The sequence below is a fragment of the Varanus komodoensis genome, unplaced genomic scaffold, assembly GCF_004798865.1.
Source record: "Varanus komodoensis strain SLA01 unplaced genomic scaffold, ASM479886v1 scaffold44_3, whole genome shotgun sequence".
NCBI classification, from domain to species: domain Eukaryota; kingdom Metazoa; phylum Chordata; class Lepidosauria; order Squamata; family Varanidae; genus Varanus; species Varanus komodoensis.
Window position 1 is genome coordinate 6,069,689 of NW_025336010.1, and position 22,957 is coordinate 6,092,645.

The window sequence follows — 22,957 nt, forward strand, 5'->3', positions numbered from 1 at the left end:
TCCTTTTTAAATACGATCAACTTGTAGAAAGCATACTGTTGCCACCTGCTGGTTACATAAGCAAGCAGTCTGGAGAAATGGCAATCAAGAGGACTGATATCAGATCTGTACTGCCTTAATCAAGATTCAGATTAACTTTCAGCATGCTGTAGTTTCACTGTTCTAGAAACTGATCTCTGGATACTATCAATTATTCAGAAGATTCTGAATCCTTTGTTGGCTTCACTAATCAAATACTATGGGATGAAAACAAGAATTCCAACTCTCCAAGTATAGCCGTGTTATGAAGAGACATGCAACTGCAACACTGGCTAATGGGGGAAAAAATGGAAACTACAACTAAGAACGTTTCACTTATCTAGGTTCAAAGTAATCTTTTCAGGCAAAAAATACATGGATCTGTAGATTTTTTAAAACCTACATATTTCTTTGTAGTTTAGGACACAGTGTGTGGCTAGAAACTTGAACCAGGACAGGGTCATCTTTTCAGGTTAATTTATGAATTACGAAGATATGGCTAGGAAATAATATGAAGGATTTTTAAAAAACCCCTCTGTGGAGTTACTATTCTCATCACCATACAAAGGAGGACTTACCTCCAACTGCCTAAGGAGCTTCATGATGAGATATTTAAACCTATGTCTCCTTCAAATCCAACACTTCCATCACAGCATGTTAATATTTCAATAAAGTAGCTGCATTCAATTTTCTTACACAAAAGAACAGTATTTCACTAAATCAACTTTGCTAAGGGATAAGTGTAGGTCAGGGACAGGTATTGCCTGTATACTTTGGCAACTATTCTCTGAAAAGTGATTTAGCAGCAAGTAAATTATTTCAACAAAAACTGTAACAATTACTCTGGCATAGTGAAATTTAGTGATATAATTCCATTGCCAGAACTATTTGTCAGTGGAACTAGTAATAGAGGCAATTCCCCATACAAAACTCCAGTCCAAATGTCTTCTCGAAGGCTGGGAGACCTTAGGAGAAGGTATTTTGGAAGAAAGACTTGATGAGCAAATGTTCACTCATACAATGTTAATCCTGCTCATCATCCCTATCTGCCAGAAAGCACAGTATACCAATCCTTGCTTTTCTCCTCATTCATTTTAACTTAGTATTTTATATATTAGATTGTGACCCTACAACAGGGGTGGGCAATTAATTTTCCTATGGGGCCACATGAGAAACTTTGACAGTTGTTAAGGGCCGGACCAATACACTTACAGCTGCTCAATATATAACTCTAGAAAAACAGTAAATGAAACATTACAATGATACAATGAAAATGTGGAGCACAGAACAACACTATTTAATGGTTATTCACAAAAACATTAACATTACATGAAAAGCAATAAATTCAATTCAATTTAGCAGATCCTTCAAAATAAAAGCAGTGCAGTTGTATTGCTTGCATCTATATTACGACGATATATATTTGCATTGACTTTAATTTGCCAGTGACCTCATGTGGGCCAGTCAGGGTCAGCCATCAGGCCAGATGTGGCCCGCGGGCCATACAATGCCCAGGTCTGCCCTACAAGCAGGAACTAGCTCATTTTCATCTTTATATTAAGCACATTTATGGTGCCTTGAAAGTATTAATAAAACAACACTCTAGTAGTAATGGCTATCAAGGTTATGCTAAAATTCCCTAAAAATTTATCTGCCTCCAAAGCAGTCTGTTGCCCCATCCTGGTCTACGTATCTATAGTAAGGATGCATCCATATAGATGACAGAGCAGAGAATGCTTTGTTTTGCCCCCAGTCTGAATGTATTGCTTCCCTTGGCTTTTTAATTGTATAATCTTTCAGCAGAATAGAATCCTAAATACTTTTCATTCCTAAATATTCTGTGACATATGGAAACATGTATTGTTATATTGTACCACAAAGAAACAAGAGGCATTTGTATGGTAACTGTATTGAGGATGAGCAATCTGTGCCCGTCCAGATGTTTTTGACCTACAGCTGCTACCCATTCTGCCCACCATAGCTGATGGTGATGAATGATGGGAGCTAGAAGCCAAAGCATTTTGAGTGCTAGAAATGGTCTCTATTCTATAATCTATCACAGACAGTAGTAAGAAAAGCAATGTGTGGAGTAAGAACTTAAGGTACTTCTGGTCACCATACATATGAAAAAAATCCTTGCGCTTTAGTGCCAGCACCTCTCCTGATATACAATGATTCAGACATAGCTGACTCTTCCAGGAAAAGAGAAAGATCAGGGTTGGAGGAATTCCATCCATCCCAAGGAGCTATTCTTGGTAACATTAAACTAACATGGAGTAACCGTCAAATCCCTTTCATGGATCACTGACTTGCCGTGGTGAAGGGGCTTGCATAGTGCAACGAAGCTGTGAACTATGCCATGCAGGAGCACCCAAGATGGACAGGTGATGCCAGAGAGCTCTGACAAAATATGACCCACTGGAGAAGGAAATGGCAACCCACTCCAGTATCCTTGCCATGAAAACCTCATGGACCAAAAGGCCAAAAGATATGACACTGGAAGATGAGCCACTCAGGTTAGAAGGTGTCTAGTGTGCTGCTGGGGAAGAGTGAAGGTCAAGTACAAGTAGTGCCAGAAAGAGTAAAGTGACACAGCCAAAGCCCAAAGGACATTCAGTTGTGGATGTATCTAGTGGTGAAAGGAAAGTCCAATGCTTTAAAGAACAATATTACATAGGAACCTGGAATCAACCTGTAAGATTGATGTATCAAGGTAAACTGGATGTGGTCAAACATGAGATGGCAAGACTGAACATCAACATCTTGGGAATCAGTGAAATAGAATGGACAGGAATGGGTGAATTTAATTCAGCTGACCATCTTACATACTACTGTGAGCAAGAATCCCTCAGAAGAAATGCAGTAGGCCTCACAGCCAATAAAAGACTGGGAAAAGCAGCACTGGGGTACAATCTCCAAAACAACCGAATGATCTCAGTGCAAACCATTCAACATCACAGTAGTCCAAGTCTATGCCCCAACCACTGATGCTGTAGAAGCTGAAGTTGACCAGTTCTAAGAAGACCTACAACACCTTCTAGAACTAACACCAAAAATGATGTCCTTGTCATCCTGGGAGATTGGAATGCTAGAGTAGGAAGTCAAACAATAACTGGAATAGCCGGTGACTTTACACATGGACATCACCAGATGGTCAACACTGAAATCAGATTGATTGCATGCTTTGCAGCCAGAAGCTCTATACAGTCAGTAAAAACAAGACCAGGAGCTGACTGTGGCTCAGATCATGAGCTTCTTATTGCAAAATTTAGGCTTAAATTGAAGAAAGTAGGGAAAAGCACTGGGCCAATCAGGTATGACCTAAATCATATCCCTGATGAATATACAGTGGAGGTGACAAATAGATTTAAGAAACTAGATCTGAAAGACAGAGTGCCTGAAGAACTATGGACGGAGGTTCGTAACACTGTACAGGAGGCAGCAACTAAAACCATTCCAAAGAAGAAGATATCAAAGTTGCTGTCTGAGGAGTCTTTACAAATAGCTGAGGAAAGAAGGGAAGTGAAAGGCAAGGGAGAAAGGGAAAGATATACACAACTGAATGCTGATTTCCAGAGAATAGCTTGGAGAGATAAGAAGGCCTTAAATGAACAGTACAAAGAAATAGAGGGGAAAAATAGACTGGGAAGGACTAGAGAACTCAAGAAAATTGGAGGTATCTAAATGAAGTTTCATGCAAAGTTAGGCATGATAAAGGAGAAAAATGGCAGGGACCTAACAGAGGAAGAAGAGATTAAGAAGAGGCGGCAAGATTACCCAGAAGAACTATACAAGAAAGAGTTTAATGTCCCTGATAATCAAGCCAGACAACATGGAGTGTGAAGTCAAATGGGCCTTAAGAAGTCTCAGCAACAGTAAAGCTAGCAGAGGTGACAGTATTCCAACTGAGCTACTCAAAATCCTAAAAAACGATGCCATTAAAGTGCTACACTCAATATGTCAGCAAATTTGGGAAACTCAACAGTGGTCACAGGATTGGAAAAGGCCAGTTTACGTTCCAATTCCAAAGAAGGGCAATGCCAAAGAATGTTCAACCTATTGTACAACTGTGCTCATTTCACACACTAGCAAGGTTACACTCAAAATTAAAAAGTTAGGTTTCAGCAGTATGTGGACTGAGAACTACCAGGATTGCAGGCAGGGTTTCGAAGAGGGAAAGGAACTAGAGATCAAATTGCCAACATATGCTGGATCATGGAGAAAGCTAGAGAGTTCCAGAAAATCATCTACTTCTGCTTCATTGACTACCCTAAAGACTTTGATTGTGTGGATCACAACGAATTGTGGCAAGTCCTTAAAGAGATGGGAGTACCAGACCATCTTATTTGTCTCTTGAGAAACCTGTATGTGGGTCAAGAAGTGACAATTAGAACTGGACATGGAACAACCGATTGGTTCAAAATTGGAAAAGGAGCACAACAAGGCTGCATATTGTCACACTGCCTATTTAACCTATATGCAGAGTACATCATGCAAAAGATGAATGATGCTAGATGAATCACAAGATGGAATTAAAATTGCCAGGAGAAATATCAACAACCTCAGATATGCAGACGATACCATTCTAATGGCAGAAAGAGAAGAGGAACTAAAGAGCTTCCTGAGGGTGAAAGAAGAGAGTGCAAACGCTGGCTTGAAACTCAACATTAAAAAAATTAAGATCATGGCATAGGAACTCTATCACTCCCTGGCAAATAGAAAGGGAAGTAGTGACAGGTTTTATTTTCTTGGGCTCCAAGATCACCACAGATGGTGCCTGCAGCCATGAAATTAAAAGACGCTTGTTCCTTGGGAGGAAAGCTATGGCACATCTAGACAGCATACTAAAAAGCCGAGCCACCACCTTGCCAACGAATTCATATTGTCAAAGCTATGGTTTTCCCAGTTGTAATGTATGGCTGTGAGAGTTGGACCATAAGGAAAATTGAGTGCTGGAAAATTGACACCTTTGAATTGCAGTTTTGGAGAAGACTCCTGGCAGTCTCTTGGACTGCAAAGAGATCAAATCAGTCAATCCTAAAGGAAATCAACCCTGACTTTTCTTTAGAAGGACAGATACTGAAGCTGAAGCTCAAATACTTTGGTCACATAAAAAGGACTCATTGTTAAGGACCTCGATGCTGGGAAAGATTGAAGGCAAAAGAAGGGGACAGCAGAGGATGAGATGGTTAGAGAGTGTCACTGAGGCAATGAGCATGAATTTGGGTGAACTCTGGGCCTGGTGTGCTGAAGTCCATGGCTCAGAAAGGGTCAGGCACAACTTTGCAACTGAGCAACAACAACTTTCAATGTCTTTAATTTTAAAATGAACAGTTCTATACAACTAGAGCCAAGTTTTATATGACTTTTAATGTGAGACTGTCATTCAGACAACACATTTTACTCGGACTAGTTCCAAAGCCAAGAGCCTTCCTGTATGATCTTCTTTCTGGCTGAGATCTCAAGTGAGGAATGCTTTAGATCCAACAGCCACAGTGAAAATCCCACTCTAGACCAGAGGTAGACAATCTTTCACTAACATGGGATCAAATCTGCATACCTGAGGTCTCACTTGGGCTAAGATAAAATTTAGGCTGGCATTTATCTCCTCTCTCAGAGTCAGAATGTGTTTGAGAACAAGGACATCAAATGATTACTTTTTCTATACTTTTTTCAGTCTTATATTTAAAAACTTATCTGGTAGGCACAAACTAACAATGAATTCTACATAGGTGAGTACAGAGGCTGATGGGCAGGGATATATCCATCCTCTGCTAGTTCAGTTGGTCTCCATGATGGCCACACAGAAAATTCTTCTTCCATGGGAACATAGAAACTAGGAGGGATGGAAGAATCAATTTCCACCAACCTGTTTTAGCAGCCTGCTAGCATTTCCATGATGGCTACAGAAAAGGGAGCTTTCTCTCCTCCACTATCAGCAAGGAAATACAGTAACATTTGGGGGTTTATTTGCAAGGCTGCCTTTCATTCATGTCAATTTGTACATCAGAATTTCCTTTAAAGGCCTGGACAAGCAATCTGGAGAGAACTTTAGATAGCGTTCTTTAATGCAAGTGGCTCTGAAGTGTACATGTTCCTAAAAATGTATCGGGTGTCATGGAGGATAGTAAAGCAGAGACCAACTTACACAGGGTAGCAGTCCAGGAATGCACAAGCCAAGGGAAAAGCTCTGTTAAGCTCAGGGTGTCAGATGGTCTCTGAGCAAAATATGAAAGAAGTTCCCAGTCATACAACTACCACCCAAAGCATCTGCATAGTTCTGGGCAACTCAAGCAATGTAGCACCCACCTTTGCCTAATCCAGCATGCACGCATCAAGTAATCCGGTATTCTTAATTCGTCCCTTGAGGATACCAGTATCCCGTAGCAAAGATGAGACAGGACAAGTGCTGCACAGGAACTCCCCATTTTATCATATGGCTCAGTCTTAAAGGATCTGAATGCCAAGCCCCTTTTATACTAGAAATCTAAGATCAACCTAGCAGAAACACACACACATACACAATAGCCAACAAAAAGAATTGACCTTTTTACTCTTGGCCTTGGTGGTGCTGTTGCTGAATGCCAGGTCAGTTCAAAGTAAGATCTTCCTCATACATGATTTGATTGTGGATGGGGGAGCAAACCTGGCCTATATTATCAAGACCTGGGTGGGTGAAATGGGAGGGGTCATTCCCAGTTTGGGGCCTTTTACAAGCTGGGCCAGAGAGGGAAATTGTCGAGCTCTCAGTAGCTTGCCATGATTAATCTGCCCAGCACTCTGAAGACTAATTTGCTTGGATCTGCCATGAGTTGGATGCCACATTTAATGTAGTCCCTTTACCAGAGGTGTCCAGAGCACTGTCTGATCCAGTCTTGTTGGATGCATTTCAGTTATTGAGGCCTGAGGATATGGACAAAGTGCTTGGTCAGGTTTGACATATCACCTGCATGCTTGATCCTTGCCCATCATAGCTTATTGTCAGAACTAAAGAAGAAATTTGCACCTGGGTCCAGGAGCTTGTAAATGCCTCCTTGAAAGAGGGATTGATGCCAGTCTCTCAAAAATGCCTAAGTTGGACATAGAGAATGGAATAACTATAGGGCTGTTGCCAACATTCCCTTCCTGGGCAAGATGTTTGAGCAGGTGGTGGCTAGGCATATCCAAGCCCTCTTGGATGATATTGACTTTCAAGATCCTTTCCAACTGGGCTTCAGGCCTGATTTTAGGACAGAAACTGCCTTGGATTCCCTGTGGGATGACCTTTGCCAGAAGAAGGGCAGGGGGTGTGCAACCCTGTTGATTCTCCTGGATCTCTCAGTGGCTTTTGATCCTTCTGGCTGGGTTGAGAGAAAGAGGTACTGCACTGCAGTGGTTCCACCCCTGACCAACTGATTCCAGAAGGTGGTGCTGGGTGATTATTGCTCTGCACCATGGCAATTATGTCATGGAATATTGCAGGGTTCTCTCTTATCCCACATGCTCTTTAACATCTTCATAAAGTCACTGAGAGAGGTCATCAGGAGGTATGAGCTGAAGTGTCATCAGATAATGCTCAGCTCTACCTCTCTTTCACAGATCCCAAGTGAGGCAATGGCCCTTCTGGATCAGTGTTCTGGATTGGATGAGGGCCAACAAACTGAAACTCAATCCAGACAAGACAGAGGGTGCTGTAGGTGGGTGGGCTGTCTCTCCATTTGGGAGATATTCGACCTGTTCTGAATGGGGCTGCACTATCTAAAGGACAGGGTTCGTACTTTGGAGGTGTTCCTGGATCGAGAATTGTCACACATGCCTCAGGTGGACCTTCTAGCAGCTTGGGCTGATTTACGAACTGTGACCCTATCTGGGCTGGAAGAACATAGCTACAGTAATCCACACACTGGTAACCTCTCATCTAGACTATTGTAATGTGCTCTGTATGAGACTGCCTTTGTAAACAGACCGGAAACTTCAATTTCAAATCAAACGCAAATCAGGGGAACACAGCTATTAATGAGCACTGGCCCATAAGCCCACATTATACCAGTCCTCTTTCAGTTGCACTGGTGAAGTCTGGGCCCAATACAAAATGTTTCTACTGACCTTTAAAGTCCTAAATGACTTGGGTAAAGGTTATCTGAAGGAATGCCTCATCCCATATGTACCTACCCAGACCTCAAGATCATCTTCTGAGGTCCTTTTCAGTTGTGACACTTCACTTATGTAATCAGCTCCCCAAAGAGGTATGCCTGGCACCTACCATTTTCTCATTCCAGTGCCAAGTGAAAACCCTTTTATTCTCCTGATATTTTAATAGTTAAAACTTTAGTTTTAATATTCTATTTTATATCATTATGGTGCCTGTATTTCTAAATTGGTTAGGGTGGCAGTGGCCTTGTTGAATTCTTTTATTGTGCCTGTGTTTTAAAGAAAACGGTGGTCTTGCTAGGGGGGTATTTTGGGGGGGGTGATTTACTGGTTTTACTATTTTGCTGTATTCTGTTGGTTTTATTTTGTTAACCACCCATGGCACCTTTGGGCTATGAGGTGGTATAAACATGTATTTAACTAACTAATAAATTATGGAAGAAAGCATTTATAGAAACACATTCAAGAATATATCCAAGAAGGAGCAGAACAACAGCTAGGCAACTGCAAGTGAAGGATCCCTTCGGAAGATGCATTCTTTTAGCATGATGCCAGATAGCCCCCCACCATCAGCATTGAAAAAAAAGGCTAAAGAACCACAGGTAAACAAAGAATCTCTATGGAAAAGTAAAAAAGCAACCATAGCAGTTGCTGAAGCTGGGATCTCAAAGGCAGAAAATGTATACAAGCTTGTAACCTTACTAAGGACAGAACAGAGCAGCATACCAGCTTGTTCAGCCACCCTGCAACTTCTGGTCCAAATATCAGTTGGATAACTGAAATACATGTTGCCTATCTCCTCATCGTTTTAAAAGATCAGTACCATTCTGAGTTATGGACAGCAGGTTTTTTTAGAAATAGTGTGATGTGCTTCTATAACTAATCCCAGGAGCATATTGTGTGTTTTTATCTTTCCACAGTTTTCACAAGCAACTCCATGTAAAGTACACAGCAGTAATTATGCAGGCAAGTTACCAAAACATGCATTACAACTACTAGATTCTGCTCCTGCAGGTGCAAGCATGGTTGATATAAAAGTCTAAGCTGGAAAAAGACACCATGGCCACAGATACAGCTTATTGACCAGAAGTAAACCTAAGCCACAAATTCTCCTACCATTGTGTGTAGGAGCAGTGCAATACCATTCAGAAAAGGAAAAACCTACAGCTACAGTTCAGTGACATCCTAAGTCTTCTCTGGATTCAATTTGCCCTTAACTACCTCATCCAGTTTCCAACCACACCACACCACTCCAGTCCACTAATCACAGGAGTATTTAACAGGACTAGGAAAAAATGATGGCACCACATTCCAAATCTAGACAGTCTTTCCAAGGAGCTTTGTATAACTATTGAGCATAGAAAACAATATGGAATTGTTAAATTCCCTACAGGTTAACCACCAGGAAGTTAAGCAGAAGTGTCATAGCACTATCCACTGAAGTTGTCTGGAAAATAAGTGCACAATTGCTGCATTAGCTGCCAACTAGAGACAACAGATTTCATTTTGTCCTGAATACCTGTACTTCATAAACTTGTAATAGCAAGCACAATAAAACATTTCTTGTGCTTCAGTTGAAGTGTGTGGAAAAGGATCAGAAATCAAGAATTGCAGAAGGCTTCAGGAAATAGTGAGCTGTACAATGTATTGTGGCTTTATATTTCTATGTCCAACACAATCCCAACTCCAAATTTGGAAAGCCTGCTGATAAAAAGAATCCATGTGATTTCTCAATGTAAAGTTTAGGGACATCCAAATTGTTGGAATAGATCAACAAAAGGATCACTAAAAAGTTGTATTTGGGTCATTTGGATTACAAATCAGTCATTGTTGGAGCTTCCTTGTTAATTTGATTTTTAACCCAAGGAAAGTATCTTTGTTGAAGAATACTAAAATAGGGGATCAGAGGTGATCATGTCCTTCAATTCATGTAGCATTTGTTTTAGATGTTTAAGTAATATTATCAAAGATTATACTAGACTGGACTCAAAGAATCTGCCTGATTGGACAGAAAAAAATCCTGCCTTCAGCAACATGCTGGGAGCCGCAGAAACTTTTTCTGTCAAAAAATGTATAAGACTGTATCTGTAGTATATCTGTACAATAACAGAATTTTCATACAGGGTTGTTTTTGGATCCTAAGCTTTGGTAAGAATTGGCAAATCCATGATAGAGCATATGCTGTGCATGCATATGGTTCAAGATTCAATCCACAGCATCTTCACTGAGTCATAAGATCTGTCCTCTTGCCACACAAGCAAGGCACAGAAGTGGGCTGGGGAGTCTGAAGCCCAGGCAAGTGAAACATTGAATGGGCACACATTCCAAGCTATCTTATTTACTAAGTACCCTGGGATTACAGGGATTTAAAGTCACCTATTCTTCAGCTTGTTTGCCTTATTCAGTGCAAACATACATCTCTATAAAGGTCAGTATTTAAAAAGGAAATCCTTATGGAAAAATATTCAAACTCCACCTCATTTTTTAAAAAAACTTTTATTCAAATAGAAATGGCATTATAATATTTTAATAACATATACACAATTGTGACACACAGTGTATTAAAGTTTTTGGCTGATCAGGAAACTTTGTCTACATGGAAAGAAATCCAACTATGAAATGCTTAATGCTATCTCCAATATATACATAATATATTTTGCCTATAAATTCATTGACCTATATGCCTCTTATCCAACGCTGTGGAAATCTAGTTGGTATTGCTAATGATCAGTTACACAAAAAGGCTACTATAAGACAATCAGAAATATTCAATACTGTATCAGTTTCAGTATATTTAAAATGGTATAGAAGAAATTTTAGCCGTAAAAAATCCAGTGTTCCCTTTTTCTTAAGATCTGTATATTGGAGGTAGAACTAATATGCCTGTTAGATTCTAATAATGAATGAGAACAAATCTAGGCTCAGCATATTAGGGTATATATGCAAAGGACTGTCCCTTTAATTTACTTAAATGAATGCTTTAGTTTGTTGGGAATGCAAATAAATGAATTTTACCTGTAATTGGTGAATTTAAGAATCCAAGGTGCATTGGAGAAGTAAGAAAGAACATAAATGAGTATTTCCCCTAAAATCAATTCAACCAGCATGGGTTGATGGTTTCATTGAAGTCAATGGGGCAATTCTAACCAAACATCTTAGAGAACAATCCTATGGCACCTAGACAGCATCAAGCAAGCCACAGGATAGTATGTATGTATGTATGTAAAACTTTTAAATACTGTCCAACTACTAAAGTCTCGGGACAATCTTAACAATGAAAACAGAATAAAATGAAATAAAGCATCTGAATAATTCCAATAAAATAAACACATTAAAGCCTGGTCAAACCTTAAAATAATGGAAAAATAAAAAGGTTTTAGCCTGGTGCTGAAAAGTATAACATGTCAGCACCAGGTGAACCTCTTTCTGGGGAGCACATTCCACAACTAGGGTGCCACTGCTGAGAAGCCCCTTCTCTGGGTAGCCACTCTCCTAATCTCCTTCAAGGAGGGCTCTCAAAGGAGGGCTCTCAGATGAAATCAAAAGCAGTGCTATGACCTAGCAGCTGGAAAGCCACACTCCTTGGCTGCATATCTGGTGTCAGAAAAGCAACCTTAAAGAGGCTGCAAAGGGGTCATTCTGAGCAAGGGAGGAAACCTGGGCTGGTACTCCAGCCTCCTCTCCAAAGCACCTCAGCCAGATACCGAAAACCTGCTATCTAACTGAGTTTCAGAGAAGAGAGGCAAAGATTACAATTTGGATTTCGGAACATCAAGAGCCCCAAACATCAACCCCCCCCCCCCCAAACACACACACACAGGAAAGAAAGAGCTTAGCTGTTTCCTAAAGTTCAGGAAATAAAATAATCCCTGCTATAGAACAGATTTTAGGGAAGTAAACAATGCACATTACAAAGGCTAAGTTTAGTTTTTGAAAATTACAATACAGATGTTACAGGTTTTCTAAATTGAATGTGTAAGTTTCAAGGGGAAAGACTTCCAATACTTGCATATTCCTGATAAATTTTACAACTGTGTTCTGTGAGAACTCTTCAAATATCTCAGGAAAACTGAGTACTGGTAAGACGACTGGTGGGAAGATACAAAGCAATGCTCCCTCCAGTGCTAGAACTGAATGAATTGTTCTTGCATAACACAAGTGTGCTATGGGGCAATGGAAAGAAACAGCTGCTAGTGCAGGAGCTACTCCTGCAGTATCCAGCCCTACCATATGGATACTGAGCTGGCAGAACAAGGTCAATCCTCTACAACTGGGATTGGCAGTTACTGGTCTGAAGACAGAATCCACCACATAGTAGGTTGCTGTTTTCAGAAAATCCATGCCTATTCTACCACCATTTAAAAAGCAAAGATTAAAGGATAGCAGTCTAGTTTTCTATCCATTTTCACTCTACTTCACTCCAAAACAGTTTACCATGGTTTCAAGAAAGCAGAAGCAAGCAGAATTATGTAGGTAATGCTAGGCAGCCACAAAACCATCTTCTATTACTTCTGGACAGAGACGTTCCCTAAGTTACTAACTGGGACCCTAAAGCCAAGTCTGAGTAATAAGTATACTCACATCTGATAACACTGTTTCCCTGGCGCTTGAAGCCTGAGCCACTGATACAGAGCGGAAAGTTTTTCATAATGAAAAAGCTTTCATTCCTAATACTGCACTGTTTTATGAAACAATAAATGGATACCAGTCACTAGCTTCATATTAGCTATTTTTCCCAGCCCCTTCCTCTATCACACACACTTCATTTGTAAATGGTGAAGAAGACAGAACAGAGAGGTAAATTACAAGGCCAACGTGCACATACTTCGAAACATGCTAAGATCCAAAAATTCCAGAAAAACTTGTATCACTTTAGGTATAAAGTGTGTAGGCATCAGCTTGCTTTTGGGAAAAAATGCTGAAAATGGAAACCATGCATATTCTATTAAGAAGACAGAATAGGCCAATACTGGGGCTTAGAAATAAGTGGGCTGGCTCCCAAGATGCCCACTTCTGTGAATGGAAAGACTGCTTTCATTTGCAGAAGGGACTGCGATGCAGCAGAGGCTGAATTTTTGTGAGTTCCCCATTCCTTGGTGCCTCCTCCCCTGTTGGAATGTCCTACAATCCTCTAGAGATTTTCAGGGGGCAGAGAGGAATGAAAGGAGGAAAAAGGAATCTGAACATTTCCTTTCCCCCATTTTTCTGGAAGGAACCTCTTGAGTATTCTGGTGCCAGCCAGCATGTGAAAGCTAATGTAGGTTTTAAAAGGGATAAAATCATGTTTCTGGAGGAAAGCTTCTATAATCTAATCTGTAAATGAAAAATCAATGCATTTTCTTAGAACTAACTTTGATTATGAAAGGCAGTATCTAATACCATCACTGTGTCTCCATTCATTCGGTTGTATTAACTGGGCTTCATGGATCACTGCCTTGTCGTGGCAAAGGGGCTTGAGTAGCTCAATGAAGCTAGGAACTATGCCGTGCAGGGTCACCCAAACGGACAGGTCAGAGCAGAGAGCTATGACAAAAGGTGATCCACTGGAGAAGGAAATAGCAACCCACTCCAGTATCTTTGCCATGAAAACCCCATGCAAAGAGATACGATGCCGGAAGATGAGCCCCTCAGGTCGGAAGGTGTCCAATATGCTACTGGGGAAGAGCAGAGGGCTAGTACTAGTAGCGCCAGAAAGAATGAAGCGACTGGGCCAAAGCCGAAACGACACTCAGTTGCTGATGTATCTGGTGGTGAAAGGAGTCTGATGCTGCAAAGATCTATACTCCATAGGAACCTGGAATGTAAGATCTATGAATCAAGGCAAGCTGGATGTGGTCAAACATGAGATGACAAGACTGAACATCAACATCTTAGGAATCAGTGAACTAAAATGGACAGGAATGGGTGAATTTAATTCAGATGACCCCCCCCCCCAGAAGAAATGGCCTTCATAGTCAATAAAAGAATAGGAAAAGCAGTACTGGGATACGATCTCCAAAATGACAGAAAGATCTCAGTTCAAATCCAAAGAAAACCATTCAGCATCACAATAGTCCAAGTCTATGCCCCAACCACTGGTGCTGAAGAGGCTGAAGTTGACCAGTTCTATGAAGGCCTACAGCACCTTCTAGAATTAACTCCAAAAAATGATGTCCTTCTCATCCTGGGGGATTGGAATGCTTAAGTAGGAAGCCAAAAGATAACTGGAATAACAGGCAAGTTTGACCTTGGAGTACAAAATGAAGCAGGGCACAGGCTGGTAGAATTTTGTCAAGAGAATACGATCGTCATAGCAAACACTCTTTTCCAACAACCAAAGAGACGACTCTACACATGGACATCACCAGACGGTCAACACAGAAATCAGACTGACTATGTGCTCTGCAGCCAAAGATAGAGAAGCTCTATACAGTCAGTAAAAACTAGACCAGGAGCTGATTGTGGCTCAGATCATGAGCTTCTGGTAGCAAAATTTAGGCTTAAGTTGAAGAAAGTAAGGAAAAGCACTGGGCCAATCAGGTATGACCTAAATCATATCCCTGATGAATATACAGTGGAGGTGACAAATAGATTTAAGGAATTAGATCTGATAGACAGAGTGCCTGAAGAACTATGGACAGAGGTTCGCAACATTGTACAAGAGGTAGCAGCTAAAACCATCCCAAAGAAAAAGAAATGCAAGAAAGCAAAATGGCTGTCTGGGGAAGCTTTACAGATAGCTGAGGAAAGAAGGGAAGCGAAAGGCAAGGGAGAAAGAGAAAGATACACCCAATTGAAGGCAGAATTCCAGAGAATAGCTAGAAGAGATAAGAAGGCCTTCTTAATTGAACAGTGCAAAGAAATAGAAGAAAACAATAGAATGGGAGGACCAGAGATCTCTTCAAGAAAATTGGAGATATGAAGGGAACATTTCATGCAAAGATGGGCATGATAAAGGACCAAAATGGCAGAGACCTAACAGAGGCAGAAGAGATTAAGAGGAGGAGGCAAGATCATACAGAAGAACTATACAAGAAAGAGCTCAACGTTCCTGATAACCACGATGGCAATGGGCTGGTCACCGACCTCGACCTCGAGCCAGACATCCTGGAATGTGAAGTCAAATGGGTCTTAGGAAATCTGAGCAACAACAAAGCTAGTGGAGGCGACAGTATTCCAGCTGAGCTATTCAAAATCCTAAAAGACAATGCAGTAAAAGTGCTACACTCAATATGCCAGCAAATTTGGAAAACTCAACAGTGGCCACAGGATTGGAAAAGGTCAGTTTACATTCCGATCCCAAAGAAGGGCAATGCCAAATAATGTTCAACCTACTGTACAACTGTGCTCATTTCACACACTAGCAAGGTTACACTCAAAATTAAAAAGCTAGGTTTCAGCAGTATGTGGACCAAGAATTACCAGAAGTACAGGCAGGATTTCAAAGAGGGAGAGGAACTAGTGATCAAAGTGCCAACATATGCTGGATCATGGAGAAAGCTAGGGAGTTCCAGAAAAACATCTACTTCTGCTTCATTGACTATGCTAAAGCCTTTCATTGTGTGGATCACAACAAACTGTGGCAAGTTCTTAAAGAGATCGGAGTACCAGACCATCTTATTTGTCTTTTGAGAAACCTATATGCGGGTTAAGAAGCAACAGTGAAACTGGACACAGAACCACTGACTGGTTCAAAATTGAAAAAGGAGTTCGGCAAGGCTGTATACTGTTGCCCTGTCTATTTAACTTACATGCAGAGCACATCATGAGAAAGGCGGGGCTAGATGAATCACCAGTTGGAATTAAGATTGCTGGGAGAAATATCAACAACCTCAGATATGCAGATGATACAACTCTCATGGCAGAAATTGAAGAGGAACTAAAGAGCCTCTTGATGCGGGTGAAGGAGGAGAGCGCAAAAGTTGGCTTGAAACTCAACATTAAACAAACTAAGATCATGGCATCCGGTCCTCTCACTTCCTGGCAAATAGATGGGGAAGAAATGGAGGTAGTGACAGATTTTATTTTCCTGGGCTCCAAGATCACCGCAGACAGGGACTGCAGCCAAGAAATTAAAAGACGCTTGCTCCTGGGGAGGAAAGCTATGGCAAATCTAGACAGCATACTAAAAAGCAGAGACATCACCCTGCCAGCAAAAGTGCGTATAGTCAAGGCTATGGTTTTCCCAGTTGCAATGTATGGCAGTGAAAGCTGGACCATAAGGAAGGCTGAGCACCGAAGGATTGAGGCCTTTGAATTGTGGTGCTGGAGAAGACTCCTGCAAGTCCCTTGTACCGCAAGGCGATCAAACCGGTCAGTCCTAGAGATCAACCCTGACTGCTCTTTAGAAGGCCAGATACTGAAGATGAAACTCAAATACTTTGGCCACCTAATGAGAAGGAAGGACTCCCTGGAGAAGAGTCTAATGCTGGGAACAATAGATGGCAAAAGAAGGGGACGGCAGAGGATGAGGTGGCTAGATCAAGTCACACTGAAGCAGTTGGTGTGAGCTTAGGTGGACTTTGGGAGATGGTGGAGGACAGGAAGGCCTGGAGGAATGTTGTCCATGGGGTCTCGATGGGTTGGACTTGACTTCGCGACTAACAACAACAACAACAACATCAGTAGTATAACAGGAAGCCTTGATACCTTAAAGCAACCCCGAAATGAACCAAAACTTCTCTAAGCTCTGCTGATCTTCCCTATCCTAGAAATGAGTATTTTGGCTCGTTTCTGATTGCTTTAGGAACTGCTACCTTCCTGTTGTGCTAGTGGTAGGCTCTATTAGCACATGAGCAGCATTGGATACTGTCCAAACAGATACAGTTCCACCTGCAGCACCTAGCTGTTGCTTGGGTTCAGAGATCCTCAGAAATGCTACATGATATATAAGGGACTGCAGCTGTGGAAGAGAATCAACAAAAATCAAAGACCTCAACCTATGATGTTCCTGAATGCAGTATAGCACTCATTTCTATAATACACATTTTCCACACCTTCCAATTCTAAATGCAAGAGTTCACATCAATTCTTCTGCATTTGCCTTAAAAAATACACCAATTTCCCCAGAAGACAGGAAAAAAAGAATTTCTACTTGTTTGTTACCATACATACTTATTTCAAAGCAAACCTGCAGTACTATTCTGCTCAGGCAACAGTTTAGCTGACAAAAGTCAAAACACATCAGGATGGCATGATAATTATCCAATGCTGAGTGCACAGCCTGATGATGCTGAATATTGTTTTGGGCTGCCTGGGGTGGATAACTTCATAAAGCAGATTAGCAGGAATCTCTACTCACCTATTTCCTATTTACATTTTTTTAAATGTTCTGAGACCATTTTGCTTTTGCAGCAATCTGTATCCTAAACATAAGCTACTAGGCATTAGAAAATTGGAGAAAAGAACACAAGGAGAAAAGAAAACAAGCCACAGCACACGCAACAATGTGTGTTCTTAGCTAAACAGTACCGTTCTGATATACATTTACTTGGAAGGTTTTTTTAAATTTATTTATATCCTGCCTTTGTCCTACAAAGGGCTAAAGGCAGCTAACATCATTCTCCTCCTCCATCTTATCCCCACAACAACAACCCTAGGAGAGCCAGTGTGGTGTAGTGGTTAAGAGCATGGGACTGGGACTCAGATGATGTGGGTTCTAGTCCCCACTCAGCCATGGAGCCAACTGGGTGGCTTTGGGCCAGTCACAGACTCTCAGCCCAACCTACCTCACAGGGTTGTTGTTGTGGGGATAAGATGGAGGAGAATAATGATGTAAGCTGCCTTGAGCCCTTTGTAGGAAAAAGGCAGGATATAAATCCAAAAATAAATTAAAAAAAAAATCCAAACCCTGTGAGGTAGGTTGGGCTGAGAGTCTGTGACTGGCTCAAAGTCACCCAGGTAGCTCCATGGCTGAGCAGGGACTAGAACCCAGATCGCCTGAGTCCCAGTCCCATGCTCTTAACCACTACACCACACCGGCTCTCTATTAACAGTCAAATACAAGGCTAAAACAAGAGCCATAAGGCATAGTTCATCAAACTCAAAGTGGGTCTCAGTTGTTTGTCAGAGTCCTCTCTGGCAGTACAAATATGTTTATTTATCCTCGCTGTGCTACACATAGCTTTTAAAAAACCACAAAGTTGAAAAAGTTAATATTAGTATCTGCAAAATGTTCTTAGGAACATATCTTTCTTTGAAAAAGTGCAATGCCAGAGACAAAAGGCTTATTGTCCAACTGCTATTTTTTAAAGCAAGTCAAAGATGGGCAAGTTCATCTATACTTTTACAACAATTCATGATATAGTTGTAATGAAGGTATAGCTAATGATGTGATGGAACAACTTTGCATATTGTTTGCAAGAGAGGAGTATCAGACCCCAAAGTTCAATATAATGCTTTAAGACTCAGGCCTCACTCTAAAGTATTACCTCTGCCTATTCCCTATACTGACAGCAGGATCTAACCCCGCACATTACTGGAATGTGACATTTATCTAGAGCTTGACACAAAGCAACTGGGACAAATGGAGTTTGTAATGCCATACCCAAGAAGGATGGGATTCATAGATGAAATGCCCACAGGGCATTTTCAGTCCACTGAAAAACAGCACCCCAGTTGCTGCCTCTTGACATTACTCTTTTAGCGCTACCTTGCATTTTGAACACATGCACACATTCCTACTATCCTATTTTATTTACTTGTGAGATTGTTAACCCCATTCTCCAGAAATCTTAATGTGCAGCTTCAGCAGCCTAAAATACTGTATGGTGACTAGTAACAGTCATAGGCAGACCTCTTCTGTTGGCTTTTGATTGCTATCAAACTTTTTTATCTGGAAAGAGTATCCCAACTAGTGGCATGCCTTAATTCTTGTATCAGCAAGGACACAAAGTGGGTGGGATCCAGAGAGCAAAGAAAACATGCAGAAAATACTTTCAGCAAAGCTTTTAGATGGCTGCCATTAGAAGGCTGAGCTAATCTATTCAAAACACTGCCCATGACTCTTTGGATCCTGACCTTTTCCACTGTAATCATACAGAACCTCCACTCTACATTCTATTACACTGCATACACAAAGTTTCTAACCAATCCAAATTTCTTATCCTTCTGCTCTATATTTAATAGCAACCCATTTTTCAGGTGCAGCACATTAAATACCAGCAGAAATTAGGAAAAGGTTTTCCTATATGTGGGTTGCTGGCTGTCCTTCAGTATGGGAAAGCATTGCCTAAAAGCTGTCTCTCTCATTTTCTGTAAGTGGTATAAGTACTAGTATACTGAAAGAAGCACAATTAAGCTCTAATTAAACATACAGAGTTGCCACTGAATTGGTCTAATGGATCACATATACCATTGGGATTTAACTTTACACTTGAAAGAAGTAACATAAAATTCACAGGTCCCTAAGCAAAATAATCCAGTGCCTCAAGTTTCAGAAGCTATGAAGCTGGGCACGCACCAAACAGAACACCAAGAAAAACTTGCACTGTGAAACTCTAATTCAATCTTCACCAACTTGGTGCTCTGCAGAGGTGCAGGACTGCAACTCCCTTCTTTCCCAGCTTGGGGATGACGGGAGCTGCAGTCTAACATACCTGCAGAATACTAGGTTGGCAAAGGATAATGTAATGATTGGTATAATTAAGTAAGTTTCTGATATGGCAAATCAGGTCTTTTATTAGGTTGTCTAAAAATCCTGCCAGTCACATATCAAATATTAACTTTAGATAATTTCAAGATGAGAGCAATAATTTAATACCACATAGTACATACTTCATATAACTTTTCCTAAATCCAAGCTGCCTACCATATTAGTTGCTCTGAGGTCATTACAAACAAGCCTACAAGGAACAAACAAAATTTGTAGCAATTTGGATTTTAATATATAATTTAACTCACAAAATGGCAAATATAAGGCTTCTACATGTATGTAGGACACTAGCTGATCAGTTAAAAAACTTGTCATGCCTGTCTGGAAGCGGGATAATTTACAGATGTGTAGTCTCTATACCAGGGTGCACAAGTTCTGGCTTGCATTTGTGGTGAACTATTATTTCTGATCATTTAATTTATACCTTTTCCAAGTCCTCTGGCACACACATAGGATTCAGGAAAAGAAAGGGTCACTCTCACTTCAAACTGTGTGTGCTGACACTCAGAAAGAGTGGGTCTATGCAAAGAGGACAGAGGAAAGATCTGTCTTTCCAAGGCAAGAGGAAACAAGACAACCCTTCTCACTTCCTTCAACACATGAAGAAAGTTGGGAAGTGAAGATGAGGGATACTGGGAGAATAGGGACAGGTGGTTGTCACAAAGGTGTGACTCCCAGGTGGTTGCCTGGCAATCTTATTTGTAGACAGCTGGCCTTCCAGTAGTGCTTCAAGAATCCACTGATAAAAATACCACTGGCTTGACTATGATTTGGACACAAAATGGGCTCGTTTGAGAAAACTAACTCCAGGGAGAAAGATTCACAGGTATAATCAGAGTGCTAATATTTTGGACACATATTAACAAAAATTACTTTTTCTAAACTCATGCCCCTTTCAAAAAGAATGACTGCCAAACAAGTCCTAACATGTTATTCAGTGAAGACAGAACAAACCATCCACACACCCCATAAGGCTAAATAAATGAAAGAGGGCTGCCCCACCTATATGCCCTACACTGTTAAAGCATTGAGAGAAAAAAATATACCATGGCAACAGGGATGCATTTTAAAATCCCTGCTTCATATGTAGAAAAGTTAGGAAGAAAATGAATGCTAGATATCAAAGGATTAAGGAAAAAATACAACATTTTAACTGAGTTAAGAGTTAGTCTTTCACCACTTTTAAAACATTACTTGTCTTCCACTGTGGGCTGTGTGTAACCCAATATGATGGGAGGAAAAAGAAATCAGGATTGGTTGACATTCGTGTGTCCAAGGGAGAAAGAAACAAGAAAAAAAAGCTTCTTTCAGGTATGAGGAGAACCTAACTCAGTCTAGCTTACACTGAGAGTGTTCTACTTGTATTTGAAGTGAGGACTGCCTCAGACTGTAGCTGAGAGTTTACAATATAGAATGCTCTGCTATACTAAAAAAAAAAAAAAACTCTTGAACATATAAAACTACCGTGAAAGAGAAAAATGGACTTTTCTGTGATGCTCTCTATGCACCATGACTCCATATTGATCCCAAAAGAACTCTTAACAGGATCTAAAGCTGAGCTCTCACCAAAGGGCACCCCACCTCATTATGGATCGTATCATTTCGGATTTTAGGTGCGCGTGCGTTGAGGCTCACATGCTCAACGCTCCTCTCTACAGGAACATCACACTGTACAGAAAAATAAGGAGTCGAGAGAGAGGGATTCCAGCGTGGCCACCGCCCTGATATTCTGGTTTCCAACGCCGAGGGATTAGGGAGGGACGTGGAAAGGAGAGCGACCCCCGGCACCACTTGGAGCCCAATATGCAAGGCTGCTCCCTCCCAGCCCCCGCGCGGGAGAACTAGACTATTTGCCCGCCGCCACCTCGAGGGCTTTCCTCACCCGCGCGCGGCCTCGAGGCTCTTGATGAGCTTCTTGATCTTCCAGATCTCCACGTTCCTGTCGGCAGCGCTGGGATCGTCCGCCATCTTCTCCCTCCTCCTCCTCCTCCTCCTCCACCGCCCCTCCTGCGGCTGTAGTCAGCAAGCAAGGCCGCCACACGGAAAGATACAGGGACCGGGGTGGGGGGAGAAGGGGAGAAAGTAAAGCCGTTAATCCCGGTCAGGCCCACACCGTCTTCCTCACGCCCTCGCCCTGGGACTGTGAGCAGCAGCACCAGAGCCGCCCTCCCTCCGCGCTTCCACTCTCGCTCTCACTGACTGACGGACGAGCGGACGGGACGGCTGGCATGTACGCGCGCTCACCTCAGGCCTCGCCGCCGCCGCCGCCTCCTTCTCCGCTCCCTTCCTTCTCCGGACGACAGCGAAGGGCTCCGCGCGACGGCGCTTGTGACGTCGTTAACCGGCTTCTTCCTTCCTTTCCTTTCCTTTCGCCCTCCGCCTCTCCTGCTCTTCCCCCCTCCCTCTCTCTTCTCCTCCGCGCTGCATGTGTTGCAATCGCCTCACATGGGGCCTCTGACCTCATTTCCGGTCCTCCACAAAAAAAAAAAAAACCCCGTTTGAGTGAGGCGATGGATTAAGCGTTCCGCCACTTCTCCTTTTCTCATTGGCTACGGTCTCTCTCTCGCTCTCTCTCCATTTGGTGGCTTCTTCGAGCGACGCTAGAATGTCTCATCATTGCATTTACTACGCCTTGCATGCTGGGAAGTGTAGTTTCCTGCAGGGGTCACCAAGGGCGGATGTGTCGATCTCGCGTTGACGGCCTCTACGACGGTATTCGCGTTTGGGTGCGAATTCTTTAAAGGGCCGCGCACACTTTTTCTCGGGAACGCGTGGAGAAGCCATGAGTCAAGGGAGTCGCGCAGGGCGGGGGCGCTACTGGCAATCAGGGCCGGGCGTTTGTTTGCAGGAACCAATGTCCGATGTCAACGTAGCACACGAAGCTGGAATTAGAGCACTTCCGCAAATTCCTCTCGCTAAATCAAGAGGCTGTAACAACTCCTCGATGGACTTGCTTTTGCAACACCATCATCCCCATGTTCGGGCTGATAAAAATTGGAGTCCAGCATCTGGAAGGCCAACATTTCCCCAGCCATAGGGGTTTCATTCCTACGTAGTGTGGATATATTATCTTACTGGAGCAGCTCAAGTGCCTGCATAGGCCATTCTCCCATTTCCATCAGTGTCCAGCCAGTTGCTTTTGGGAAACCCCCAAGCCGGACAACATGGAGAAAACCT

At 42.0% G+C, this 22,957-nt stretch overlaps 1 protein-coding gene across 2 annotated transcripts in view; it reads right to left on the reverse strand.

The window, feature by feature from the left end:
- ETF1 (eukaryotic translation termination factor 1) overlaps positions 1-22,188 on the reverse strand; it is a 45,174-nt gene extending 22,986 nt beyond the window's left edge. The window contains exons 1-2 of one of the 2 annotated variants that reach the window (XM_044444138.1): positions 22,025-22,188; positions 21,663-21,793 (exon numbers count right to left, since the gene is read on the reverse strand). In XM_044444138.1, coding sequence (XP_044300073.1) covers positions 21,663-21,748 — 86 coding nt within the window. In that variant the 5' untranslated portion in view covers positions 21,749-21,793; positions 22,025-22,188. The remainder of the gene's footprint in view (positions 1-21,662; positions 21,794-22,024) is intronic. The other variant, XM_044444139.1, reaches the window with a different exon arrangement.
- Between the last annotated feature and the right edge of the window lie 769 nt (positions 22,189-22,957).